The sequence below is a fragment of the Aethalodelphis obliquidens genome, unplaced genomic scaffold (assembly GCF_003676395.1).
Source record: "Aethalodelphis obliquidens isolate GAN/ISIS:26980383/991018 unplaced genomic scaffold, ASM367639v1 scaffold42, whole genome shotgun sequence".
Classification (NCBI taxonomy): domain Eukaryota; kingdom Metazoa; phylum Chordata; class Mammalia; order Artiodactyla; family Delphinidae; genus Aethalodelphis; species Aethalodelphis obliquidens.
In genome coordinates this window covers 14,762,863-14,790,350 of record NW_020837986.1, presented here as the reverse complement: position 1 = coordinate 14,790,350, position 27,488 = coordinate 14,762,863, and the positions used below count along the sequence as shown (strand labels likewise).

Below are 27,488 nucleotides of genomic sequence, written 5' to 3'. Positions count from 1 at the left end.
CAGGCGGACTCTCAACCACTGCGCCACCAGGGAAGCCCAGGATCCGGTTTTTGATATGCTTTCTCACCATCCTCTGCCCAGGAAGCAGAGCAGGCCTCCATGTCCACCGGTTGGCTTTGATGTGACATGGACAGCACAGAGCAGCATGTTGACTGACCGCTGTGCAGGAGTGAGCCTCCTGTCATCAGAGGGAGTTTGCTCAAAACCTGAGGAGTGGGAAGGAACTGGGGCTTACATCACATCTCACCTTCAAAGCCTCACCCTATTCTGAGAGTAGCCTCCTGCTGCCTTCATGCACCCAGAGGACTTCCCTGGCGGTTATGTACACTCCACCCTCTGTCATCACGCTGCCTTCCCTCTCCTGCTCCCCTCTTTTTGCTCCCCCATCTTGTGGACTGCCGCAGGAACCCCCAAATCTTCTCTTCCTGTTATACAGAAAAATTGATCTGTTCCCAGTTTCGATAGGGACAGTTGTGGGGGCTTGGATGCCCCCATAATCTCCATCAACTCCCCCCAAACCATCCCATATAAACAAGGTCACCCCCAAAGAAATCTTAAGAATATTTTGTGCTTTTTAAGCACAATTTTTAAAATAAGCCCCTTCCAACCTGCCTCCCCCAAGCTGCATTTCGCCAAGCTTCTGCTGTCAAATTTTCCCACACGAGTTCATCAAAGGGCTCAGAGGGCAGAGGGCCTTCCACTGAAAAGTTATTTCCTTCCGTGGAAGGCTGCTGGGAGCAGAAAGGCGCATTTCCCCATGTTACTCGTGTATTTTAATTAATCCTCACTAAAATCTGCCGGATGGGAAATACTATTCCAGTTTTGCAGAAGAGGAACCTGGCTCCTGGCTGGATTGGAAGGCCTGTCTGGCATGACAACCCCAGGCTCTGGGGTGTCAGATGTCTTTCTTCTCTTCAGCCCCCTCACGCCAGGTGGGTCCCCACTGGGCTCAGTGCAGCACCACCTCACCCCCAAGACAGAGCTGCTCCCTCTGCCCCTGCACAGGTGACCACAGCTGCCTGGCAGACACCCCAGACAGAGGCCTGAGGTGGTCCTTAGGGTCATGCTCCATTTATTTCCCAGGCTCTGCCCTCCAGGCATGTGAGTAGGCGCTTCCTGTCCCCTTGTGACCGAGTGGGGTCATATGTCCAGCCCTGGCCGATGAGGTGTGAGGAGAAGTGACTTGTGTCACATCAGGCTGGAGCATTCAGTTGCCAGGTGGAGACCCTCTTCCTCCGCTGTGGCTTCGCACAGCCTTTGAGGTGGTGGCCGCCCCATGGCCTGGGCCCTGGGGGGAGCCCCGCCAGCCCTCCGTCGACGTGCAGGTGCCTGGGAAGTAACTTCATGTTGGGAGCCGCTAAGACTTGGGTTATTTGTTATTATTGCAGAACGACCTCGCCTCCCTTGACGAGTACGGATCTCTGGAAAGGAAAGCCAAGATGGAGCTGAGAAACGGCGTGGAGGACGTCCTGTCTCTGGAGACCTGTTTCGTATTCTTTTATGGGATGGCCCATCAGCTGCAGCCACAGAGGAGACAGAGGAGAGGCTCAGGAAAACAAAGGTTCTTCTACGCACAGGTCCTAGAGACAGGAGGCATGTGTGCCACATGTGGAAAAACCCAGGGTGCTCAGGAGGGGCAGGGGAGAATGCTTAGGCCACAGCCTTTATTGGGGTTTCCATGAGAAAGACAAGACAGGGCAGGGTGAACAGTTTGGGCTAGACTGGTCTGAATAATTATAGTGGGCTCTGGGCTGTAGGGGTCTTTAGCTGCTGGGCCCCTGGCCCTGGGGTGTTTAAGGCAGAGGAGTATGGCCTCCTGGGGTGCACAGCCTGGTGGAGGTCTGGCTCAGCATGTGTGATGCCAAAAGCCCAGGCTGGATACCTGTGGTGTCTCGGCCCAGCAGGGACCAGGTGGCGCTGAGGTGGCCCTTTGTTGGACCTTAGCACATCTTGACATGAGTGATTGAGATTGCTTGTTGCCTATGCAGTACCCACGCTTCCATTGTCCTTTGTAACAGAGCCCCAGTATTACCTGGCAACATGCCCAGCCTCGCATGCCACTGCGTGGCCACGTGATTAGATTCTTGCCGCCTAAGTAAGTTGAAGTCCACTTGGACTTCTTGGTGGGCTTCCTACAGGAGCTGACTCAGCTGGAGGTCCTTCTGCCTCCTCCTTCCTGCTACTAGAAACATAGCTGTCGAGGCTGCAGCCCCAGCAGCTGTCTTGGGTGGTACAGGTGGTTGACGGTGAGTGTGAAAATTGTGAAGACTGGGATATCTAATGAAGGTGTCATATCTAATGAGTGTCAATATCTAATGAAGGTGTCATAAAATCTCTTATAAAAATTGACTGTCCAGGAAGATGGGCCACAATTCCCATGTGGCTTTTGTACCCAGCTAGCAAAGCCCTACTGTATCAAGTAAGTCACAGAAGGGGCTGGAAGAGATATCTCTGGGTGGGCTGAAGGCACTGGGGACATTTCTCCAGCCCTGGAGGAGGGCAGTTCTTTGGCAGAGCAACTCAAACAGCTGGAGAAGCAGGGCTTTGATCGTATATTCTAGGGCTCTCTTCACCTTCCTTCTCCTGCCCAAGTTGCACCAGGGCCCCCGCACTCCCACCCCACAGCCTCCCGCAGAAGCTGGCTCTCTGCCAGGCTAAGGTAGTGGGTGGGGTGTTCCCAGCTGGCTCTCCAAGCCACCTTCAGAAGAGCAGCCGGGCCTCCCCAGGAAATGGGGCAGAGAGTAAGTGAGAGAAGGCCGGTGTGGGGAGACCTCAGACCTACAATGACTGCTTCCTGATCTAGACAAATCCCTCCCCGCAACTTAGGTTCCCCATCTATAAAATGGGATAATAGTACTCACCCTGCCTCCCTCCCAGGGATGCTGAGGGGTCAGCCTGCTGAGCTAGGAGGCGCGCAGGAGGCGGGTGAAAGGCAGGTGTGCAGTCTGGAGGGGTGGGGGGCTGGTCCCAGTCACAGGAAGCAGAAAGCAATGACGTATGTCCTGGTGGTCCCCAGCCCTGGCTCAGGTGTCTGATGGACCCAGGCTCGTTAGCGTGACCTGTCACTCACGCATCTTATGATCCTGGGCCTGAGCTTTCTCATCTGTAAACTGGGCATTATTTCTGTAGCTAAAGATTGAAGCTAACAGATGTGACCCACTCGGCACAGTGCCTGGTGCATGGCAGCCCTCAGCAACTGGTGGGTCTTTGACCGCCCGTTCCTGGTCTCAGCTGGACATCTGCATTCTTACTGGATGCCCTGTTTTCAAGCCACCTTCCCATGTCTGGTGAATTCCCCACCTAATGACACTTCCGACAGAGCAGCCTCAATTTACCAGCACGCTTTGTATAAGGGCTGAGCACAGGACCCAGACTCCCCCAGTCACACCCCCCAGCACAGAGCTTTGAGGGAATCCATGGCCGAAGAGGCAGGGGCACACAGACCCACTTTGGCAGTGCCTACATCCAGTGTCTGGAGTCACCAGGGACAGAGGTTCTGCAGGGACTGGCCAAGATCTGGGTGTCAGCGGGACAGGCTGCCGTGTCAGTGCCTCATGGTGGGGGGCTGAGGGGTGATCTGGCCATGAGACCTCCAGGCTGGGCTCTCTGAGTCTCTCAGAGGTTATGGGCTCCCCAGTAACCTTTAATAAGTTCCCTTCCTGCTTAAGTAACCCGCAGCCGGTTTCTGTTGATGGGTGATCACAAACGCCAGCTGGCTCCCCTCCTCAGGCCCAAATGCTGACACCTTCCCTACCCCAAGCTGCCCGTGTATGTTTAGATGCTCCTCCTGTGCCTTTGGCTGAGAAGCTTGGCTGTAGCAACCAGCTTTCACCAGCAAGTTACAAAGTTAGACCCCGGCCCAGACTAAGGAGGGTACTCAGGCATAGCCACAATTACGGGAGAGCAGCATTTGCAAGGGGAAAGAAGACAGATTCTGGGTTCAAATCCCAGGTCCACGGCTTACCACATGTGATCATGGGCCCACAGCATACCTCTCTGAGCCTCAGTTCCTTTATCTGTCACAACTCCCCAACGGTCATTTTTTGTATGTTTTAGGGGTTTAAAGGAGGTGAGGGATGGAAAGCCCCTTGCCTCATGCTTAGCTCACTGTAGGCATTGGATCTGAGAAGAAGCTGGGTCAGGAAGGAGCAGGACATCCGTTCTCACGTTATAGTTTACATCTCGATCACCTGGAAAGGTAAGTCAAATGCAGAGCCGGATACAGCAAGCCTGGCTGTGCCCCTGGGATCTGTATTTTTAGCAAGTGTTCCCTGCCCAGAGGTCTTTGTTGCAGGTGGCTGGGGTCAGTGCACTTGGAGAAATACAGGATCCAAGTCCAAGAACAGAGGAGGGGAGGGCGCAGATAGCTGGGCCACCACAGCAGTGGGGCCTCTGAGGACCTTAGCTTCCCTCTTGCTGGAAGCTTCTACAGTGACCGTCTGAGGGAGGATCCAACCTGGATTTATGTTCCAGAAAGGATACAAGTAATTTCTGTTTGTTTGATCTTTGATCACATTTAGAACAGTAGTGGATACATTTTTCTCACTTGGATAATGCAAAAATCCAATAATGTGCATATTATAATAGTTCTAATTTAGCTGGCTCTTCCCATGAGCCCCGCAGTACTTTGTCTGTGCTAATAAATACAAAGTGAAATCATTCTCCCCATCTCACAGGTGAGGAAACTGAGGCCCAGAGAGGTAAAGTGACCTGCCCAAGGTCACGTGGCCTAAGCGTAGGGATTTAAGCCCAGGCAGGCTGGGATTCCACAGCCATACAATATGCCGTGGCCCCTTTAGGATATCACTTTGGGGTACTGTAAGGGCATTATAGGTTTAGTCTCTGGCAGGTGCCTGTGCTTCCAAGCAAGGGGCTGGGATCCTGGGCAGGACTAAGTGGGGTGAAGTGTGACGGGGTCAGCCCCCCACCGGGCCTCTGACTCACCAGGGCCCTTGGCCACCACCTGGGAAATCCATGACTCAGCTGCGTGGGGATGGGAAAGGCTCCCGGAGCCCCAGTGGCCCCATTCAGTTCACAGCCAAGGCCTGTTCACACACTCAGGCTGTGTGACCTTGGGCAAGGTGCTCCACTCTCTGAATCTGGGGGCTGCTGGGAACAATGTGAGACTGGGTTCTACCCCATGCCCAGCAGAGTGCCCAGCATGCAGACAGAGCACTTCCTGTTATCATTCAGTGGTACTGATGCAGCTGTGGTGCTGTAACCTGGGTTTTCTACGCCATCCCGGTTCCATGCAGAGGGTAGAAGTGCACAGCTGGTGCTTCTCTCTGCCCAGCAGCCATTCCCCCTTCTTCCCCAAAAAGCACCCCAATTTTCACTTGAACCGATGACTTTTGTTTCTGTAACTTGTAGCTGGACTCATTCCAAGAGGAAGTTGGAAACTTACATTTATTGGGTGCCAGCCATGTCCTAGGCACTGCGCATGATTCATTTAATCCTCAGGACAAGCCTGTAAAGCAGGTACCAACACTCCGTTTGTAGATGTGGAAACCGAAGGTCACAGAGGTTTAGTAACTTGTGCAATGTCACAGATCTGGGACACAGATCCGATGCCCCAGCCCAGCCCATATTTTAAATGAGTCAGCCATTACATTTATAACTGAGATTGACTTTTCTAGGAGGGGCATTCATTCACTCAGTAGATACTTACTGAGAGCCTACTATGTGCCAGGCATGATGCTAGGCCCTATGGATAAGAACCCCACAGACAAGTCCCTGCCCTCAGGGAGTGCCCATTCCAGATGGCACAGAGGTTTCATCTCACAGGCCAAATCCAGGTGGCACTAGCTACCTGCAACATTACTGTGAGAGAATTCTGAGCCACCTCTGGGCTCAGCAGGAGGGGGTAAAGTGGCTGATTACTCAGATCTGTGAAGGGTGCTGTTAGAGAGTTTCCAAGTATATGGTCCATATTGGATACCCATGGTTTAGACTTTTGAAGATTGTTCATACAAATGTATAACAAAGCAGAAACATACCCTGGTCAGAGCACAGGTTCCAGTTTTCATTTTGAAAATAGCCACTGTAGATCTAATAACTAGGCCGTACCCTCAAGGAACTTAGGGTCTAATTTGTAGCCTAAGACAGATGAACAATACAAGATGATTACTATGAAAGAACAGAACGGGACAGCACAGTCTGATCCAGACCTCAGAGGCGGGACAGGCCACGTGGATGGGGGTGACAGGGAGACTTCCTGGAAGACGAGCTCAGTGGGTTTGGCTAGGTGGAATGGGGGCAGGGGGAAGGCATTCTGGGAGAAGCAGCAGCACAGGCAAAGGTATGGAAGTGTGAGGTGGGAGTGGAGAGGATTGTGGCTTGGCTGGGGTAGAAGCACTGGGGGAACAAGGCTGAAATGGTAATGATGGGGCTGGACCGTGAGTGTCAATGTCAGGCCTGGGAATTCAGTTCTGATCCTCACGCTCCCTGCTTCCCCCTCCAGTAGGGAGCCACTGAGGACTTTGGGCAAGGGATGCCAACAAAAAGTACCAAAATGTTCATTGCAACTCTATTTACAATAGCCCAGAGATGGAAACAACCTAACTGTCCATCATCGGATGAATGGATAAAGAAGATGTGGCACATATATACAATGGAATATTACTCAGCCATAAACAGAAACGAAATTGAGCTATTTGTAGTGAGGTGGATGGACCTAGAGTCTGTCCTACAGAGTGAAGTACGTCAGAAAGAGAAAGACAAATACCGTATGCTAACACATATATATGGAATTTAAGAAAAAAAAAATGTCATGAAGAATCTAGGGGTAAGACAGGAATAAAGACACAGACCTACTACAGAATGAACTTGAGGATATGGGGAGGGGGAAGGGTGAGCTGTGACAAAGCGAGAGAGAGGCATGGACATATATACACTACCAAACGTAAGGTAGATAGCCAGTGGGAATCAGCCGCATAGCACAGGGAGATCGTGACCGCCTGGAGGGGTGGGATAGGGAGGGTGGGAGGGAGGGAGATGCAAGAGGGAAGAGATATGGGAACATATGTATATGTATAACTGATTCATTTTGTTATAAAGCAGAAGCTGACACACCATTGTAAAGCAATTATACTCCAATAAAGATGTAAAAAAAATAAAATTAAAATTAAAAAGTACTTAATTGTTGGCTGGAACAGGAGAGAAGTCAGAGGTGGAGGTGGCTGTAACACCAGGGCATGGAGTGAGTGCCCCTGCACGTAGGTGGAGGTGAGGGGATGTGGGTTCTAGTCCCAGATCTGTGCCAATGTGCTGTGCGACCGCAGGCAAGTTCCATACCCTTCTGGAAAAGGCCCCTTTTAGACCTTGGCTGAGTGAACTGAGGTGTGTATGGGGGCAGTGGTGTCACTTGGTTCACTTAGGGTCTCTATTTTCTACTTTTCTTTGGTCTTGAAGACCTGACCTAAGGTGAGTCCATCACTCATGGTTTACCACATGCTTCAGGACCATATGGCTCAGCCCTTGGGTGTGTCCACACCTCAGCTTCAAGTGCATTTGTCTCACAGATGAGAAAACAGAGGCTTGGAGGCACTCTGCAGCTGTGTTACTTGAGAGAAGGACTTTGCCTCTCACTTGCTTCACAGGGATGGCAGGAGCCCCGGAGATAATGACTGTGAAGCACCTGGGGCCGGATCTCGTACTCTGCAGGCCATGAGGGCTCCATTATTGGCCACTGCCTTTCTTGCCATGGTTCCTGCTTCTTGCTGTTGTCTCCAGCGTGGGCCTCTTGGCTGTAAGCCCCTGAGGCTGGCAGTGTCTCCTGCATGGGCTGAACACCAGCTGGGCCCCGGTCAGCATCTGACGCCCAAGGCTAGTGCCCCTCCACCCAGGATCGTCATGGGGACTGTGACGTGGGCCCGCCTGGCCTGCCGAGCAGCCCCGATGCTCACCCCACCCTGGGCGGCTGCCCTGCATCATTCCTCCCAGGACCACCCAGCACGGGGGGCTGCGGCCCTCCCCAGGCACCAGGTGTGACAGGCACCTCTATACATCCAAACCCACCAGGACCTCTGCTAAATTCCTCCCCCTTTTCTGTTTAATTTTATATGATTATTTGGAGGGATAGTCAAAAGTTAAATTTTTTCAAAATTTAAAAGGCACCAAAAAGTACGCTATTCAAAAATCCCCTCCCACCTCAGCACACAGCCCCCTAGTTCTCCTTCCTCAAGACAACCCATCTAAATTCCTTTTTAAAACAATTAACCTTAATTTGATCCCCCCTGATTACAAAAATCATAAACATTCAAAGCAAAAACTAACTTCAAAAGAAAACAAAACAAAATCCCACCACCTTGAAACAGACACAAAAGTACAAACCAAAGCCCCACCCACAATCCCACCATCCGGATTTCCAGCGTTTTAGGATATGCCCTCCCAGACTGTTTTCAGTGCCTATTCACTTTTCAAAAAATGAAGACAAAACACAAGATGGTTATCACGATATTGATTTTTCAATGTCTTGCCGGAACACTTCCTCATGGCTTCTTCCTTAATGACGTTGCCAGCTTTGTGATCTTCCACAGATGCTGCCTTATTTAACTGGCCCTAGCGATGGGCATTTGGGGATTTCTAGATTTCTCTATTATAAGAAACACGGTGGGCCCTGAGACCTCACTGCCTACTTGTTTATTTTCTTGTAACAAATTCCTACAAGAGGAAATGCTGGGTCACAAGGTACAGCCTTTTTTTTTTTTTGCGGTACGCAGGCCTCTCACTGTTGTGGCCTCTCCTGTTGCGGAGCACAGGCTCCGGACGCGCAGGCTCAGCGGCCATGGCTCACGGGCCCAGCCGCTCCGCAGCATGTGGGATCTTCCCAGACCGGGGCACGAACCCGTGTCCCCTGCATCAGCAGGCGGACTCTCAAGCACTGCGCCACCAGGGAAGCCCAGGTACGGCCATTTTTTAAGACCCATCAAACTGCCCTCAGTGAGTTCAGCAGGACTGGTTGTCCAATCCAAATCCGATTTCCTCAAGGCCAAGAAGTCTTGGTTCATCACCCTCTCAACAGGAGCTGTGAGCCCCTAACCCCACCTCCACATCCAGACTACGGCCAAAGTCCTCCTCTGAGCCTGGTGACCTAGGGGCAGGCTGAGTCAGCCGCAGGTCCTTACCTGGGCCCATCCCAGTCCTGGGTGAGTCAGCTGACCAGGGAGCAGGAACCCAGCTGGGACAAGGGCCGCCACCTTCCAGGGAGGGGACCAGACTCCATCAGCAGTGGTTAGACAAGGACGAGCAGCAGCACCTGGCCTGCAGGTAAGAGTGGGGCAAGGGGCCCCTAGAGGTGGGCACAGGGATAAGGGAGACCTGCTCTCACCTGTCTTCTTCCCTCCCTGTCCTGACCCTTCTGGGACTTCCAGGCCTTTTTCTCTCAAAGTGCTTTTCTCTGGCAGTGAAATGTGAACTGGGGCTTCCTCTTCTGAGCCCAGCCCTGGGCCAGGTTCAAGGGCTGGGTGATACTTATCCAGACATCACTAGGGCTCCAGGCTCCTCCTCACTGCCTGGGTCAGTTCTCACGGAGATGGGACCCACACTTTGCTCCTTGAAATGGGCCCCTGGAAAGCCAAAGAGCAACTCCCACAGGGAACTGAGTGGGGGCCTCAGTTTCTGTCACTTACTTCTCTGCCTGAAGCTGTTTCCATTAACAAGCTCCCTACCACGGCAAGGAGAACCTGCTGGGGCAACTGGGCCAGTGGCCTGATCTGAACACTGGTTTCCTCCTGCGGGAACTCCCATGCAGTCAGGGGAACTGAATGAGGCAATGGATATAAAGGGCTGGAACATGCCCTCCACACAGCAAGCCTCAGAAAATGGTGCTTAAGATGGGGCTGCCGTGTGCTGGGCCAGCACTGCACTGGCTGCCGTACGTACGGTGGCCCCAACTACTAACAACTGCACCACCATCACTTCTCGCCTGGGCTCGCTGTCCACCCGTGCCCCCTAATCTATCCTCCAGATGAAAGCCAGACCATGTCACTCTGCTGCTCAGAATTCTCCAGGGGCTCCCATCTCATCAGAGTAAATGCCAAGCCCTCGGCATGACCCACTAGACAGGACCTAGTCCCTCTCGCTACCTCTCCAGTCTCCTCTCCTCCTACTTCCCTTATGAACAGCTGACTTCAGTCTCACTGGTCAGACGTTCCCTAAACGGAGGGCAGTGCCTTGCCCTCAGCCTCCATGCTTCTCCCTCCCCACTTAGGCTTTTACTCAAAAGCCACCTGTCACCCCACCCACCCACCCGCTGGCAGTGAGGCTCTTCCGCACCTCCAGGCTCTCCCCTCCACTCTGCTTTATCTTTCTTCCCATCACTTCCCACCACCTAACGTGGCATAAGCACTTATTTAATCCAGCCAGAAAGTGACACTCAAGGACAGATTTTTCTTTTGTTCCCTGCCTTATTACTGGTACTGGGACTTAGGTGCCCAGTAAATGTACTGAATGAACAATAGCTAACGATTACTGCATGCCCTTTATGTACTAGTGCTTTCTGTACGTATCTCTTTTATTTAAGAATCTTTTAATTAATCTCCACAATAACTCTGTGATGCAAGTATTGTTACCCATATTACAAAGGAATGAATGACACGCCGAAGGGACTTGTCCATGCTTGCTCTCCCAAGTCAGAGGCAGCAGTCTGAACCCATCCTGCCTGCCTCCAAGGTCCTTGGCTTCACTCTGCCTCTCCTGCGCCTGGGTTCAGGAGTGTCCGCACTCCTTGAAGAAGTCCACAGCTTTTCTCCAGCAGGTAGTGCAGCCTGAGAGAAGGCGGGGAGTATATGCTGGTGGCTTAGCAACAGCCTCTTCCTTTCCAACTCACCACGTCCCTGGGCTAATTTGGCCTTCCAGGAGCTGTTCCTCTGACACTCTAACCCACGCTTCCCTCCCGCACGCTGTCTTCTGAAGGATGGATGAGTTGTCCACGGGAACAAGTGGGCGTCCCATAGTTTCAGCTCTTTGGAACAAAGTGTTCCAAAGGAGTGTTCTCATTCCGAAGTCCAAAGATGGGGGCTGGCGACCCCTTTTCAGCCCTGCTGGTCTCTGAGGACCTGATTGCTGCTTTGTTGTGGGAGTTGTTATTGCTCAGAATACAGCAGCTCAGGGATGGAAATCCTGGAAAATGCAGTGGGAGAGGAAAATTTCTCTGGGTGAGATAGGTTAGATGGGTTCCTTTCTTTTCAGAGGAGCCAGTTAATTTCGGGAAGTCATCAGCACCGAACTGAGCAAACTCTTCCATGGTCAGACCGCAGGAGCCAGCCTTTCAATCTACCTCATCAGGGCACTGTTTTCACTCCCCTTCTAGGCCAGGGTTTTTCTTCAAAGGACTTTTTGGGGCTTTCTCTTCCCCTTGGGTCTGCTTTTCTACTTCTTTAAGGAACAGTAACTGGATGCCTGCTGTGTAGCAGGCAGTGGGCACAGCACTGGGGCTTCAGAAATGAGCGACATTCCTGACCAAAGAGGGCGATAGGCAAACAAATACAGCTCAGTGGAAATCCAACCCAGGAAATGCAGAAGACCTTGCTCACAATGGGTGCTTAATAAACAGTAGTGGAATGAATGATGAAGAGGCAAATATGAGATTCTGTGGTCTAGAGAAGGGAGGCTTGCCTAACGCTGTGTTTGGTTTTGGGGATTTGGGGGGAAAAGAAGAGGGGTTCACCAGATGAACAAGGTGGTGGTGGCTGGGGGGAGGTGTGAATGGCATTCAAGACAAAGGGAGCAGCACCTGTAAAGGCACAGAGGCATGAACTAGCAGGGTGAGTTTGGAATTAATGAAATGCAGGGTGAGTGTGCAAGAGTGAGGAGGTCACCAGGAGTCAGTGGAGAAGGTACCAGGAGTCACATCATAGAGACTGGAATATCAAGTTGAAGTCTCATATTTTCTCCTGAGGGCAAGAGCTGGGTATGGCTGGAGAGCAGGATTTCTGGCTCAGACCGTGAGGTGCATTTGGTGGTGTCACTGTAGAGGGGCAGCAAAGCTGGGGAAAAATGAATTCAATTTGAATAAACTGCAGGAGGTAGTAAAGATCTGGAAGGCAGCTGGACTCTTGAGCCTGGGCCTCCCTATCCCTGGAGTAACATACTGCACTCTCACCCTGCTGAACCTCCATCCTTCACGGTCCACTAGGCGTCTCCTACCTTCCTCCAGGCCTTCCCCGTTGCCCTAGACTTTTATCCTGCACCCCGCAAACCCAACTGCCTCAATCTCTAAAAATGTGCAGTGGGTCCATTGTTGCTGTGGAAAGTGATCTGCCTGGCCGAACCCAAGACCTCTACCCTGGGGGGCAGGCACTCAGTCATTCTTGGGTGGGATCCCAGAGTAAATCTTCGTGGAGTGGGGCAGGGCACGTGCAGCTCAGCACTAGGACTGGAAGTCAGGGCCGGGCAAGAAACCTGGGATGGTGGGAAGGACGGTGAAGTCACAACGGTATGGCATACTTGGGGATCCGAGGAGCTTCCGAAATCCTAGGGAGCGAGGGAGCTTCCTCTTCATTTTGAGCAACAGGCAGCCCGGAGCGCAGGCGTGTCAACTTTGCCCTCCTCCCTCCCACAGCTGCCTTAGAACGGAATCTTATCAGCCAGCAGGGGGCGGCTCAACCGCATCCTCGCCCCTTCGGGAAGCCGTTAATGGACCAGGGGTCGGGGGCGTGGGGAGGCGAAGGGACACTCGCCCCTTTAAAGCGCGATTTGATCCGCGTAGACTCCAGGCGCGTAAAGAGCGGACGCAGACCCTGACCGAGACTTCCCACCTCTTACTCTGCTGCTTTACCTGTTTGTGTGTGTGTGTGTGTGTGTGTGCGCGCGCGCGCACGCGTGTGGGCGCCAGCCACGAGCGCCTGGAAAAAGCAAGAAGCCGGGTGAGTTTAGCCGGCCAGCAACCCGCGGGGCAAGGAGACCGCCATTTGCCACCCCGCAATCGCAGGATACCCTGGGAAGCGCCCGTATCCACGCTCAGCCCTGTTTGGGTGATACGTATGCGCCCTAGCGATCCCAGCGCGTTCTAGTGGCTCGGCGGGGTTTCTGCGCAGGCGCTGTAACCCATAGCAACCAGGGGAGGTCGCCTCAGGCGGAGTTTGGAGCTACCGGAGCGTCAGGGTGGGGAGTCGTTTGAAGAGCTTTGATCCAAGATCGTTGGCCAGATTGGGAAACTGAGGCCTGCGGTGAAGAACAGGCCCTAGGAACCGTTGGGGCTTTCTCCAGTGCCCGAGTGCTCGGAGTTTTGTGCCTGGCTGCATTCAAAAAGCGGGAAATTGAGGCTGAGGGAGGGGGCGGGTTCGTCTTGAGTGGTGGTTCAGTGTCCCCCCACCCCGGGTTAAAAAAAAATAAACGTGATGCCCTCTCTGTACTATAAAGGAGAAATGAGAGCAATGAAAGTAATTTATAATTAACGAATATGCCCTTCACTCTGTAAAAGCTCAGACTGGGTGACACCTGGTCACGTCTGTACCTAACTTAAAGTGAGAAAGTTTGGATTTAACAGATAGTATTCAACTAAATTTTGCCAAAGTTTACATTCATCATCTTTTGTTTGTTTGGCTGTGTGGGGTATTAGTTCCCCGACCAGGGATGGAACCTTCTTTCCCTGGGTTGGAAGGCGGATTCTTTACCACTGGACCACCAGGGAAGTCTCTGTATGTGGCATCTTGAGTCGAAGGTTAAATGTATTTGTATACAGGCGTGCCATCACTGTGACAGCTACAAACGCAGACACACATGGGTGCGTTCTGGTGACTCACCTGTGCTCAAACGGATTGACAGTGATTTTCCACAATGGTGAACAAAACAATAACTTCCTCGGTTAAGCTGGTGTATACATTTCTGGATAATATATTGTATATTAAAACCAGGCAAAGTTGCATTGTATTTGTATATAAAACAGGTTATAAACAGGTTTTTTGCCTCCATGAAGGTTTGGCAGGGTATTGGAAAGTTGTGCAGGACAGCTTTGTTGGGGTGAGCTGTTCTGTGCATTACAGGAGGTCTGGGTCTCTACTCCCTGCTTCCTAAATGCTGGTAGTGTCCCCTCAGTCATGTGACACCCAAAAATGCCCCCACAAATTTCCAATCTGTTCCTTGGAAAACCACTGATTTATTCAGTCGAGTAGCAATTTTTGCCGGCATCCATGTGCTGGGTGCTGTTTTGGTGGGGAGGCATAGGGTGGTGAACAGGACACAGTCCCCACCCTTCCGAGTTGGGGCCCGGTATGAGGAAATACCCAGATAGTAATCATACAATATGATAAATAACTTGACAGTAGGGGCGGTACAAGTCAGTTTGGGAACACATGAAGACCCGGCCAACTAGCAGGGGGTCCCATGGTCTGAAAAAGCCAACCAGAGGAGAAACATTTGAGCTGAGCCTTGAAAGAGCACCGTGCAGAGAAGGGTGGTGTGCCAAGCAGAGGGATCAGCATGACTGAAACAGATCCAGTGTTGCTAGCACGCAGTGGACACTCCAGTGTTGTGAATGAGTAGATGGATGACTGAATGAGACATGCATATTTGCTGGCAGGGAGCCATTCCCCACTATATCATGAACCGCTAAACCTGCCTCTTGATTCCACCCAGAGCCCAAACCTTAGTTGAGACCCAGAGTAGGTGGCAATGGTGAAAGGGTCCCAGACACAGAGGAAGGGTTGTGTGGTCTTAGCCTGGGAGTGATTTCCAAGAAGTAGATCTCTGATTCTGCTCTCCCAGAGGGCAGCTGCTAAAAATATAACCGGCTCTGCTGCTTTAGTGTTTGAAAAAGCAGGGCAGGGGTGCCTCATTTTCACACCTGTCGTTCATGTGTGATCCTGGTAGCAGGGCATGTTTTTGGCAGATGGTACCTCCTGAGGACTGTCCCGAGATAAAAGTTTCCCAGAGTGTGTGCACAGTAGAGAAGACCACAGACGAAGGGGTCTCTTCCCCCAGCTGATTTAAAGGAGGTCAGGGCCAGTCTCTCTCACCCCCTAGGACAATCCCTGTCCTCTTGAGATGATCATTCCTGCCCCAAAGGCTAAGGCAAAGATCTGCAGCTGCCTGCCTGCAGGAGCCAAGCAGGCAGCGTAAGTCAGCTGGATGGGCACTTCGGGAAGCAAGGAGGTGCGTGCAGCCCCATGTTATGGCAGGCTGCGACTTGGGCCTGGCTGACTGTTGCCGTGTATGATTCCTGCTCTTGCATTGCCAAATAGTGTGATTTTTCTTTTCTGTACAAGTTAGAAGTGAAGAATTTTATATCTCCAGATTTTAAAATGTTGGCACTAATTCAAATGAAAACAAAAAAACAAGCCTGCGAGAGGCGAACAAAACCTGTTGGGACCTCTCATCCTTGTTTCCATCCTAGGAAGGTGCATGTCCATAGGACATCAGAGCTTTACTTTACAAGGAGAAAAGTGGAAGCCCAGGCAGAAATAAATAAATTAAACTCCGACCCCCAACATCTTCTTTAAAAAAAAAACAAAAAAGAAAGCAGGAGAATTAGGCAGGGGGGTGCAAGCAAACGTCTATAGGGTCTCAGTGCCAGTGAGTAAAGCGGTCTTGATGTAAGAGACAGCAGAGGCTGCTGGGGTCTGGGACGCCCGGGAGTCAGCTGCGACTCAGCTGTAGCCACTCAGCAGCGGTCCAGGGTTGCCAGAATGTTGTGTTTTTCAGGAGCAATGTGAAGTTAGATTATTAAAAGCAGCGTCTTGGACTTCCCTGGTCGAGCAGTGGTTGGGAATCTGCCTGCCAATGCAGGGGACATGGGTTCAAGCCCTGGTCCAGGAAGATCCCACAGGCCTCGGAGCAACTAAGCCCGTGTACCACAACTACTGAGCCTGCGCTCTAGAGCCCCTGAGCCACAACTACGGAGCCTGCGTGCCTAGAGCCCGTGCTCTGCAACAAGAGAAGCCACCGCAATGAGAAGCCTGCGCACCACAATGAAAAGTAGGCCCCACTCGCTGCAACTAGAGAAAGCCCGCGTGCAGCAATGAAGACCCAACACAGCCAAAAATAAAATTAATTAATTTTAAAAAAAAAGCAGCGTCTTGAGTTATGCATTTAGGGGGCTAGTTTGAATGTATAAAGCACTTGGCAACAGATTTTTTTTAAAAACATCTTTATTGGAGTATAATTGCTTTACAATGTTTGCATCTGGCCTTTGAGCCACCAGTTCCAATCTTTGGAGGAATCGTAAAGGGAATGTGGGCTTGATTCTGAGAGTGTGGAGCCACTGGGGGTTTTCAGCAGCGCGTGACATTCCAGGCTCATGCAGAAAGGGGCTGGAGAACAACAATAGAGGAGCTAGGACTCATTGGAGATGTTGTGGTACCTGCAGAAGGGCGGGGAGATGGTGGAGGTCTGCAGACAGCATGGGGATTAGGGATGGGATGTGGGAGAGATGGGATTTGACGGCAGATTAGGAGGGATGGGGGAGGTCGTTGGGGAGTGTTAAGGTTGATACAAGGGTCAAGGCAGCAGGTACAGAGGAAGGATGAGGAACAGGGATGGATGAAGATGACCTTAGCCCCTGTGGGTCACTCAGGGGAGATGCCCAGAGGATCTGGACCTGGTCCAGAGAATGTGGGCCCAGTGGGGTGAATAGGACACCTTTGACCCCAAGGAACTGCAGTTCAGGTGGGAAGACAGACTGAGGACGATTGAAGAGTCCAGGGCCGGAGGCTGGCCCAGAGTCTCTTCTGAGGGCAGGGCCGTTGGGAGCAGCAGTGACCTCATTGTCTGAGAAGCCAGGGGGGGGGGGGGGGGCAGAGACATCCAGCTAGTGACGACTGGCCCAACAAAGGCCCGGAGACGTGACAGAGACAATGTGTTAGTGGGTAAACGGAAAAGAATCCAGAAAGACAAACTGCTCCTTCCTCACATTTTAACTAGGAAGGAAATAAAGCATTTCTGTGAGGTAATTTCTTTGAATTTCTTTTGGTACCTTGCTCCGAGGTCCCTGGTTCTCCTCTGGACAGGTAGAAGGCGTTCAGTAAATGTTTATCGTGCTTCCCCCCATTTCCTTCTCCCTCTGGAGCAATGCTCTACTGAGTGTATAAATTCTGCTACAGTCTGTGTGCATGCTTTTAAGAGTTGCCTTTGGTCTTACCTCATTGTGGTCAAGATCAAGAGTCACCAGTGAGACCGGAAGTGGCTGGTATGCAGCAGGAGCTCAAATGCCCAGAGATGGAGAGGCCTGTGGGGGCTGGGGAGGACTTCTAAAGCGCCTGCTGCCTTTCTGTTGTAATATTAATCCCCGCCCACTTGACACTGGACTGAACCCTGCGTAGTTGTGGGATGATGCTGTGCAAACCCCTGACGGTGGCCGGGTATATAGCAGGTACTCACTACCCACCAGCTGGACTGGATCTAGGTCTTGAGTGATCAGACCTCATAAGCCTGTCTGACCTTTGAAACAGGACAGGGAAGGACGTGGCCCCCAATCCTGCTTTGCCTGGTCAGCATGTGCTAGGTGACCCCGGGTCTCAGGTTCTAAAGCCCAGAGTCAGCTGAACATGGTGGGATGGGATTTTTGCGGGGTTGAGAGCACAGGCTTGGGAACCAAACAGTCTTTGGGTCAAATCCCAGCTCCCCCATCTCTAAAATGGGGATAATAATACCTTTGTGACATCTTTCTCGTGCTGAGAGCGCTGAGTGGCACACGTCCGTGCCTCCTCTCAGCCCTCAGCCCTCCTCACCCTCTGTGCCCTGCAGCGTGTTCCAAAGAGCAGCCATGTCCACCCTGTACCCATCTCTGGAGGACCTGAAGGTGGACCAAGCCATGCAGGTAAAGTGCCAGGCTACCAGCCTGGGGTCCCCTGACGGGGCCTTCTGGATTGCGCCAGGGTAGCTAAGGGAGGCTTGTCTTGGGTCAAGTGCTGGGGACCCCTGGGAGTTCCTGACTGGCCCCAGGGCATGCAGGTCCCCACTGCAGGGCCTGCTGGGCAGAGCAGGTGTCCAGAGGCCAAGGCAATGGAATTACAGCAGGTGGAGAAGACCAAGCAGCTGCAGACCGGCCGTCTGGTGCCTGCTCTATCCCAGTGCTTCCTGCATCCAGGTTCGTGTAGAACCCATGCTCTAGGACAAGCTTCCAGAGTAAACCCCGTGGTCGTGGCGTTTGGCCTACTCGGCCCCCAGAAGCCCTTTTCTCCTTCCATCCCACATGAGGTCCTAGTGGGTTTTGAGAACTGGGGGCTTTTCGACTGAAAATCTGCCTTGGCTGCCTCAGGTAGTAAACGAGTGACATTTGGTGGGTCGCGGGCCCCTGGGAGAACCTCCTTCCAGAAGCGTGGACATCTGCAGATGCCATATTTACTCCAAGGGTCATGGACACCCCCCCTCAGGCTGCCAGCATACGTAATGCCCTGACCCCCAGCCTCAGGGAGCCCCAGGCCTCAAGGGCTCTGGGGCTCATGGCCACAGCTGACTGGCCCTCCCCATCCATCCCCAGGCCGAGGCCAGAGCCGTACCCAGGATGCCCGCCCTGCCGGGGCAGGGAACAGACTCCCAGCCTTCAGGTGAGTGAGTGGGCTGGGGTTCTCCTGGCTGAGAGTGACCTCTGCTGGACATTTCCGAGAGCCTGCGTCCTTCCTGCCGCTGAGCCGTGGGCACTATGCAGGTTGACCCTCCCTAGAACCCCCCCTTTGAGGGGGACACTGAGAAACCTGCAGCTTTGTGAGGGCACTGACTGCCCTGACTTGGGGCCACCAAGGAAGGCTGCATGTGGAGACCAGGACGTGTGTGGTAGCCCTGGAGCTGCTCGTGGCCGTCTTGATTCAGGCCCCATGGTAGCAAACTTGAACTCAGGCCCAGCTCTTCTCCTCCTCACCATGCAGTTCCCCAGCGCTGCCCTCGGGTCTGGCCGGTGCCAAATAAAATCAGTTAAATTGAACACCAAAGTGATACATGAGGTACTCAGCATCCCAGGCTGCTCCTGGAGAAAGCAGACCGTCTGAGGGGAGGACCCACAGTGCCAGCGAGCGTTCCTGGGAGTGCAGAGCCAACTCAGGGGTATACTGCATTCTTGGGAGTAAACAGCATCCCCAGGCCCTGTTTCTTAATAAAAATGAGTGACCACCTGGGAGCCAGGCAGGTGTGGCTAATCTCAGGCCCGGAGTAACACCTTTCTTCTTCCTTCCTTCCCTTCCCATCAGTTTTGTACCCAAACCTGGCGGAATTGGAAGGTTATATTGGTCTTTCGTTCTCCAGCCACGAAGTCCAGCAGAACCTGCCTCAGATTCCAGAAGGTGCCAGGGTAGGTATTTGTCTCTTGCCTGATGTGGGCCCTCCTTCTTGGTCTTACCATTTAAACAGACTTGAATCTCCTCTTTCCCCAGCGTTGCTGCGCCTCTGTTTGTTTTTTTTTTGCGGTACGCGGGCCTCTCACTGTTGTGGCCTCTCCCGTTGCAGAGCACAGGCTCCGGACGCGCAGGCTCAGCGGCCATGGCTCACGGGCCCAGCCGCTCCGTGGCATGTGGGATCTTCCGAGGCCGGGGCATGAACCCACGTCCCCTGCATCGGCAGGCGGACTCTCAACCACTGCGCCACCAGGAAAGCCCCTGCGCCTCTGTTTTTTGATGGCACTTAGTATTTTCAGCCTTCATTAAAAGTGCTGTGGGGTTTCGTGGTTTCCTGCGGGCCTTGGGGCTGAAGGGCCACTGCCTGCCCTTTGACCTCTGACCTGCTGGCCTGAGCCTGCTGGAGGAGAAGGGAGGACATTAAACCTGGCCTGAGCCTGGGTGCTTCTACTGAAGGGCTGCCTGTGACTTGACAGCAGCTGCATGGTTAGGCAGAGCCCGGTGGGAAGGGGCTTGTCATCCAGCCCCACTCCCCAAATTAAACAATAATGCTTGATTCCTGCTCTGCATGGCTTCAGGGAGCAAAGGAAATCATAACACTGAAATACTCACTCCTGAAAATGTATTCACCTATAGAATCAGTCCCAAACCCTCTCCCAATCAGCTCCAGCCTCCCTGCGGACCATCTGTCAGCTGTCCTTGTCTGCCAGCCCCTCCCTGGTCCAGTGCAAATCGATTGCACAGTGCAAATGCAAATCTTACTAAGGACGCAGGATTTCATGAAATTGATGGAAATGAGGATGAGAACTGCTACACTGACAAATGAGGATTTCATAGGAAAAATCAGAAAGGATGAGGACATGTGGGACCCTGAGAAAAACTGGTGACACCCTGGGGTGTTTCTCCAAAATGACCCTCTTGACAGTCATGTAGGGAAGTACACACATGAAGCAAAGTAGGTCATGTTGCAGATACTCCAATTTTAATCCATCGATTTAATCCCTCTTTGGCCCAATAATTAGGACAACCTAAATTTTGATAAAAAATGACAGATAGGGCTTCCCTGGTGGCGCAGTGGTTGAGAGTCCACCTGCCGATGCAGGGGACACGGGTTCGTGCCCCGGTCCGGGAAGATCCCACATGCCGTGGAGCGGCTAGGCCCGTGAGCCATGGCCACTGAGCCTGCGTGTCCGGAGCCTGTGCTCCGTGATGGGAGAGGCCACAACAGTGAGAGGCCCACGTACCGTAAAAAAAAAAAAGACAGATAATGCATTTTTATAATTAAAAATTTTTAGTTATTTTATTTCATTTTAACTTTTTATTTTTAAGTAATCATAAATTCATAGGAAGTTGAGAAGATAGAGAAGTCCTTTGTGCTCTTCACTCAGTTTTCCCAGTGGTTCCGTTTTATGTAACTACACTATAACGTCAAAACCAGGCATTTTACATTGGTACAATGTGTGTCTGTTGTTCAATGTCATTTTATCACCTGTAACCACCAGCGCAATCAAGATAGAGAACTATGTTATCACCACAAAGGTATCTCTAGTGTTGCCCCTTCATAATCGTTCCCAGCCTCCCTCTCACCATCCGCAGCCCCTTGGCAACCACTAGCGTGTTTTTGTCCCTATAATTTTGCCATTTCAGAAGGTTATGTAAGTGGAATCACGCAGTGTGTGACTTTTTCAGATGGACTCTTTCCACTCAGCATCATGCCCTGGAGATCCTTCGAGGCTGTTGCCTGTATCAACAGTTCATTCCTTTTTATCGCTGGGTTGTGTTCCATGGTGTGTCTCTACCCCCAGTTTGTTTAACCTCTTGAGGGACATTTTAGTTGTTTCCAGTTTTTGTCTATTATAAACTAAGCTATTATGGATGTGTACAGATTTTTGTACGGATATAAGTTTTTGTTTCTCTGGGATAAATGCCCAGGAGTGCAATTCCTAGGTAGTGTTATAACTGTATGGTTAATTCTTTAAAAAAGGAAGTGCCAAGCTATTTCCAGAATGGCTGTGCTATTTTATTTTCCTGCCAGCAATGCATGAGTGTTTTCAGTTTCTTCACATCCTTGCCAGCATTTGGTATTATCACTGTTTTAAATTTTAATCATTATGGTAGGTGTGTAGCATCGACTTATCATTGTCTTAATTTGCATTTCCCTAACGCTAGTGATGCTGAACATCTTTTCATGTGCTCAGTTACCAGCTGTATATTCTTTTCGGTAAAATGTTTCTTCATATTTTTTGCTCATTTTCTAAATGGACTGTATTTTTAAGTCAACTTTTGAGACTTTATTCTAGAGTCCTTTGTCAGATATTTGATTTGTAAATATTTTCTCCCACTGTGTATCTTCTCCTTTCATCGTATTAAAAGGGTTTCTTGCAGAGCAAAAAGTCTTTAATTATGATGAGGTCCAATTTATTGATTTTTTTCTTTTGTGGATTATGCTTTAGTGTCCTATGAAATTTCACTGAGCCCTAGGTCCTAAAGATTTTCCCTTTTACTTCTAAAACTGCTATAGTTTTATGTTTAAATTTATGGTTGAATTTGAGTTAATTTTTGTATAACCTGTGGAGTCCGTGCTCACATTTTGCCCACGGATGTTCAGTTGCTCCCTCACCATTTGTTGAAAAGACTCTTCTTTCTCCAGTGAATTACTCTTGCACCTCTGTTAAGAAGCAGTTGCCCCTCCTTGTATGAGGCTATTTCTGGATTCTCTCTTCTGCTCCATGATCCATGTGTCTGTCGCTCCCCAATACAACACTGTCTTAATTACTGTAGCGATATAATAAATCTGGAAATTTGGTAGAGTGATTAATCCTGTTTTATTCTTTTTATCAAAGTAGTTTTAGCTATTCTAGTTCCTTTGTCTTTTCATATAAAGTTTAGACTAACCTTGCATGTATCTACAAAACATCTTGTAGAGATTGTGATAAGAATTGCATTAAATCTGTACATCAATCTGGCGACAGTTGACAGCTTTACTATGTTTTCCCAATTCATGAATACAGAATATCTATTTATTTAGATCTTCTTTGATATCTTTTATCAGTGTTTTTTTCATTTCCAGCATACAATTCCTGCATATGTTTTATTAGATTTACACCTAAGTATTTCTTTTTTTTTTTGAGTGATTGTAAGTGGTATTGTATTTTTAATTTTAGCTTCCACATGTTCATTGTTAGTATTTAGAAGTACAATTGATTTTTTTGTATATGTTGGTCTTGTATCCTGTGACCTTGTTGAACTCACTTATGAGTTCTAGGAGTTTACTTGTAGATTCCTTGGAATTTTCTAGTGAAGTATCATCTCATCTGCAAATAGTGACCATTTTATGTCTTCTTTTCCAATCTATATGCCTTTTTTTCCTTTTCTTGCCTTATTGCTCTGGCTAGTTTTTCCATTACTGTATTTAATAGTAGTGGTGAGAGTGGACATCCTGACCTTGTTCCAGAACTTAGGGGGGAAAGCACTCACTCATTTTGGTACTTTTACCTTAATTTTTTTCAAGGCAGAGATCAACTTGAGCCCATTTCCCCCCATCGTTCACTATTTTCTGTGGAACTTTTATTTTTAAGTGGATTTTAAAGGGCTCTTCTCCTGACCCCAGTTTGCCTTGGAAAACGAGGACCCCTTTCCTATTTACCTGTCCTCTCTTCTCTCCCTACTTTCCCGGCTGTTTTTCAGGGGTGCGGACTTTGACGCCCCCTAGTGGCGTCATTGAGCCATGTTCCCTCTCGCCCGCACGCGGGAAAGTGTGCGAGCTGGGGTGGACTACGACCCAAGGTCCACTCCATTCTCCTTACCCCATCCCTGCTCCCACCCCGGGGATTCTTGTGGCACGAGGCCCCAGGCGCTGGCTGACCGCCTGCTCTCCTGATGTCTGCAGGCAGCGGTCTCGGGCCCCTCACCGGACCAGGTGGTGGCGCCGGTGTCCGGGAACAGCTTGGGCGTGCTGCCTGGGGAGGTCAAGCCCGGGGTGCGCGAGATCCACCTGTGCAAGGACGAGCGGGGCAAGACGGGGCTGCGGCTGCGGGCCATCGACAAGGTGGGACTGGGGGTCGGGGGGGAGAGGAAGGGCCCCGCGGAGGGCGGAGGGCGAGCCCGCGTGCTGGACAGCGCCTGCCCGCCGCCCGAGTTGCCCGCCCTCCGCGCGCCTCCGGGGTTCTGGCCGCCTCGTCCACCAGCGGGAGAGGAGGCAGAGCGGGGAGCCCCATCCACAGTAAGGAAGGGGCTGCGCGGGCTGGGAGCCGAGGCCCACCTGACCCCTAGGCCAGGCTCTTTCTCTCAAGCCCCTCCTACAAGGCCCGAGGGCTGGCTCCGGGTTGCGCCAGGGATCCTCTACCTGCCCCTCCGTGGGCTCCTTGCCTCCTTGCCCCCCAGTCAAAGGGATCTGGCTTCTGGGCGGCTGTCTGCAGACAGTGGAAACTGGGGGCCCTGGATGCCAGTGTGAGAGGCCTTGTAGTCCAGTGGTTGGGGGTGCAGCCTCCAGTTGGGGTTGAATTCCTGACTCTGTTGCTTCCTAGCTGTGTGGCCTGGAGTGTTTCCTCGCCAGGAAAATGGGGTTGCCCTTGTCTGCTGCGCAGAGCTGCAGTCCCAGTGCCCTACAGGCTCTGGGAGGATCGGGAGGCAAACAGCAGCTTGGAGGAGGGAGCTGGGCTCATGGTGGGCCGGGAGAGCTGACTGTGGGGACCGCCTCCCCCAGGGGCTCTTTGTGCAGCTGGTCCAGGCCAACACCCCTGCGTCCCTGGTGGGGCTGCACTTTGGGGACCAGATCCTGCAGATTGATGGGCGCAACTGTGTTGGGTGGAGCACAGACAAAGCCCACCGGGTGGTGAAGAAGGCGTCGGCTGAGAAGATTGTCATGGTTGTCCGGGACAGGTGAGTAGCTGGGTCCCAGGAGCCTCTCTGTCCACCCCCAGCCACGCCCCAGGCCCAGCTCACTGTCCGTCCCTGCCAGGCCATTCCAGCGGACCGTCACCATGCACAAGGACAGCACAGGCCACATCGGCTTCGTCATCAAGAAGGGGAAGATCATCTCTTTGGTCAAAGGGAGTTCTGCGGCCCGCAACGGGCTCCTCATCAACCACTACGTGTGCGAGGTGAACGGGCAGAACGTCATTGGGCTGAAGGTAAGCTAGGCAGAGCAGCGGCTCTGTCCCGGGATGCCAGGGGCTGGGACACACCAGGTGGTGGGCAGGTTCGTGTCTGCGGGTGGGCTGCTGCCCCCACCCCAGCCTCAGTTCCTCATCCTAAGGCTGCTACAGGGATTCAATGTGACAAGGTACACAGAGCTTCGAGCACAGTGCATGCACAAAGTAATCGCTCAGTAAATATAAGCTATTGTTACTTACACGTGGAGGCCAGAGCTGTGACAGGGAGCCGGGGGGTGGGGGTGGGGTGGTTGATGACCTGTGTAAGGACGTAGGTGCCCAGGTGGCTCCTGGCTGCATGGACACCTCCCTACTCTGTGCGGCACTTCTGTTTGTATCCTGGATCTTGTTCAGTAATAGGAATATTTTAGAAAATTGCTCTTCAGAAGTCCATTTCTGACCTCTTTTTTTTGCCCTCCCAAGGGGGTTTGCATGGCGAGTTTTATCTTTAAATACAGAAGGAGCAAGTGGTCTAGGCCCAGTGCTGTGCCCTGGACTCGGGGGTGGGTGCCTTTGGGGAATGGACCCTGGAGGAGGATGAGTCACGCCGCTTCTGGTCCATGGATAAGTGAGAGTGGTCTATCCCGACTCGATACCACCAGGACCGAGAGTGCTTCTTGATCCCAGCTGTGATTTAGAGGGAGGGTCCCTGCCCTGCTGCAGCCAGGGCTTTGGGGCTCACAGGTAGGGCTCCCCGGGTAGAGGTGGCGTGGGCGGTGGCATCTCACTCCACAGGTGGCAGAGTCTTTTAAGCCAGTTCTCCTCCCCTTCACAAGGGCCATCACCATCACCATTCCTGTCGCCCATCTTCCTCCCTGTGCCTGACAGTCTCCCCACCTTCCCTGGAGGCTTGTCCTGCTGGCTCATGAGCACAGTGCTCAGCAAGTCCTTCCTAATGTCTGTCTGACATCCCTCCCGCTGCATCTCTCCCCTTCCTTGGGGATTAGGCATGACAGTCCAAAGGGAATCCGTTGTAGCTAAAAAGCTGGGTACAGTAATACCAGCTCTGAGGGGCTGGCTCTGCTGGGTGTGAGTGAACCCACTCCTTTCAAAGCATGGCAGTTCTTTGTTCTTAACTCTTCTGGAGAGCAATCCTTCTAAGATGTGCTGCAGATTCTCTCGTCCTCACTGATGGTTCAAGGCTTCACTATGAACTTATCAGTTATCCTACCAAACAATGGCGTGAGGCTCTAAGGACTGGGCCTGTCCCTTTGCTGAATGGCCCCAGATAGCTATGCGTCTTGAGATCATTTATCTTCTCAAAGGTCTGTCTATTTCTACTCTGTGGCCATCACTAGTCCCACCTAGCACATCTTCTCCCATTTATCCTGGAACAGCTAAGAAAACACATACCTGGGTTAGACACCTGTGTAAAGTAAAGGTCATGGTGTCTGAGTAAGGGCCAGAGGCTCTTCCAATGGCCATAGCGTTTGTCTTTGGACTGTTTGGCACACTTTGTGTAGATGCCTTTTGTTTCTTGTTCTCCCCATGATCTGAATGGCTTCTGCGGGCCTCTCTTTTCACTAGTCGACAAGATGTAAGAGGAAGAAGTACCACACGGGCTCGGCTCCGGCTGACAGGAGCCCAGGGGAGAGGGTGGGGGAGCCCCTGCTGTGCCCCCAGTGCACGGTTATTCTCTTTGTGCTTTGGGTCCAGAACCCGAGTGTGACGGGGTCCTGGGCAACGGCATACATGTGTGCTTGGTGAGATTCCCAGGGCTCTTTGGGGAAAGTCACGTTTGTGAGGCCCTGTTAGGTGTCAGGCCCACACAGGCCCTCGAGCTGAGGGTGGGAGGGGCACGCTCATTCTACTGACAGGGCCTCAGGTGGGAGGCCCACATTCTTGTTCACCTGAGGGGCAGCCCTGTCCCTGATGTCAGAATGTCAGTGGCATCCTTCCGCGGGGGCCGTGCTGACCTCTCCACAGAGGTGCCTTCAGAGTTTCCCCTGGCCCCCGGGGTGACCGCTCACTCACCCCTTCTCCAGGACAAAGAAGTCACGGAGATTCTGGCCACAGCCGGGAACGTCATCAACCTGGCCATCATGCCCACTGTGATCTATGCGCACATGGTCAGAAAGTAAGGCTGGTCCCCTCCTGCCCCTCCCCCCTCAGCTCCCCACCTCCTGTCCACCCAGGCTTCCTCAAGGCTCCTGCAGAGCCCAGACCAGCCCGCCCTCTGCTCTCCTGCCCTTGCCTCCCTTCACGCTAGCCAGTGGCTTCTGGTGATTTGAAGGTCTTAGACTTGGTAGTGAGGGTCCACAAGGCATGCACAGGCTTTGCGGGGATGGGGGAAGGTGCTGCCAGTGTTGGCGACTGTCCTTGTTGCTGTATCTAGATTGTCCCCAGCCCTGCTCCACCACACCATGGACCACTCCATCCCTGACATCTGAAGCCACGGGAGAGCAGCTCAGCCCTCTCACCCTCCAGCAGGAAAGGGAGAGTCCTCAGGGGACAGACTGTGGAGGCCTCTGCCCGGGGGCGGGGCTGTCTCGAGGTGGGCGTGTTCTGGGTGGGGCAACATTGGATCACATGGGCCTGTCCTTTATACACACTGGCCTCCTTGCAGCTTCAGCCTCTTAACTGGGCTAAGGCAGGGGCAGGGCCCACAGGCAGTGATTCTCTGAGCCGATTTAAATGCTGGGCACGTAGGCAGGCCGACTAAACACTTCCTAAAGTTGCAGCTGGGTCCCTTTCAAACTTTTGCCTCTACCAGTAACACATTTCCACGGTTTGAGAGAACAAATACATTTTTTTGGGAGAATTGTTTCTTTTTCCTTTAGTTGTTCTCTGTCACAAACTGTATTTAGTTATAATCCGTCACTGTCTTTGAATAAAGATTTGATTTTACATAAAATCCCTTCCTCAAAAGTAACTGAAATTCCAGAATCTTCTGTCTCATGACATGCCAGAGCTGGTTTTCTTTTAAGCAGTGGTGAGACCAAGGCCTTTGCTACATATTGCCTCTGAGAGCAGTGACTGGGCTGTGCCACCGTCACATGCCGCCGGTCCGGGGCATGGATGACTAGAGGGGGACAGTGTGGGGCCCTGGAAGCGGGCCCTGGCTTTTGCG

The 27,488-nt window shown here is 52.0% G+C and overlaps 1 protein-coding gene across 4 annotated transcripts; it reads left to right on the top strand.

Moving 5' to 3' along the window:
* The first annotated feature begins 9,145 nt into the window (after positions 1 to 9,145).
* On the top strand, positions 9,146 to 27,272 carry SDCBP2 (syndecan binding protein 2). Of its 4 annotated transcripts, none has more exons than XM_027078705.1 (9): positions 9,146 to 9,267; positions 17,683 to 17,755; positions 18,419 to 18,485; positions 19,122 to 19,222; positions 23,155 to 23,313; positions 23,971 to 24,146; positions 24,226 to 24,397; positions 26,404 to 26,495; positions 26,754 to 27,272. In XM_027078705.1, the coding sequence occupies exons 2-9, from the start codon at positions 17,702 to 17,704 to the stop codon at positions 26,806 to 26,808; spliced, it is 876 nt and encodes a 291-aa protein (XP_026934506.1). In that variant the 5' UTR covers positions 9,146 to 9,267; positions 17,683 to 17,701; the 3' UTR covers positions 26,809 to 27,272. The 4 variants fall into 4 exon arrangements, with proteins under 4 accessions (XP_026934506.1, XP_026934508.1, XP_026934509.1 ...); XM_027078706.1 differs by lacking the exon at positions 9,146 to 9,267 and adding an exon at positions 16,771 to 16,885; XM_027078707.1 differs by lacking the exon at positions 17,683 to 17,755 and having other exon boundaries at positions 9,249 to 9,267.
* The last annotated feature ends 216 nt before the right edge of the window (positions 27,273 to 27,488 follow it).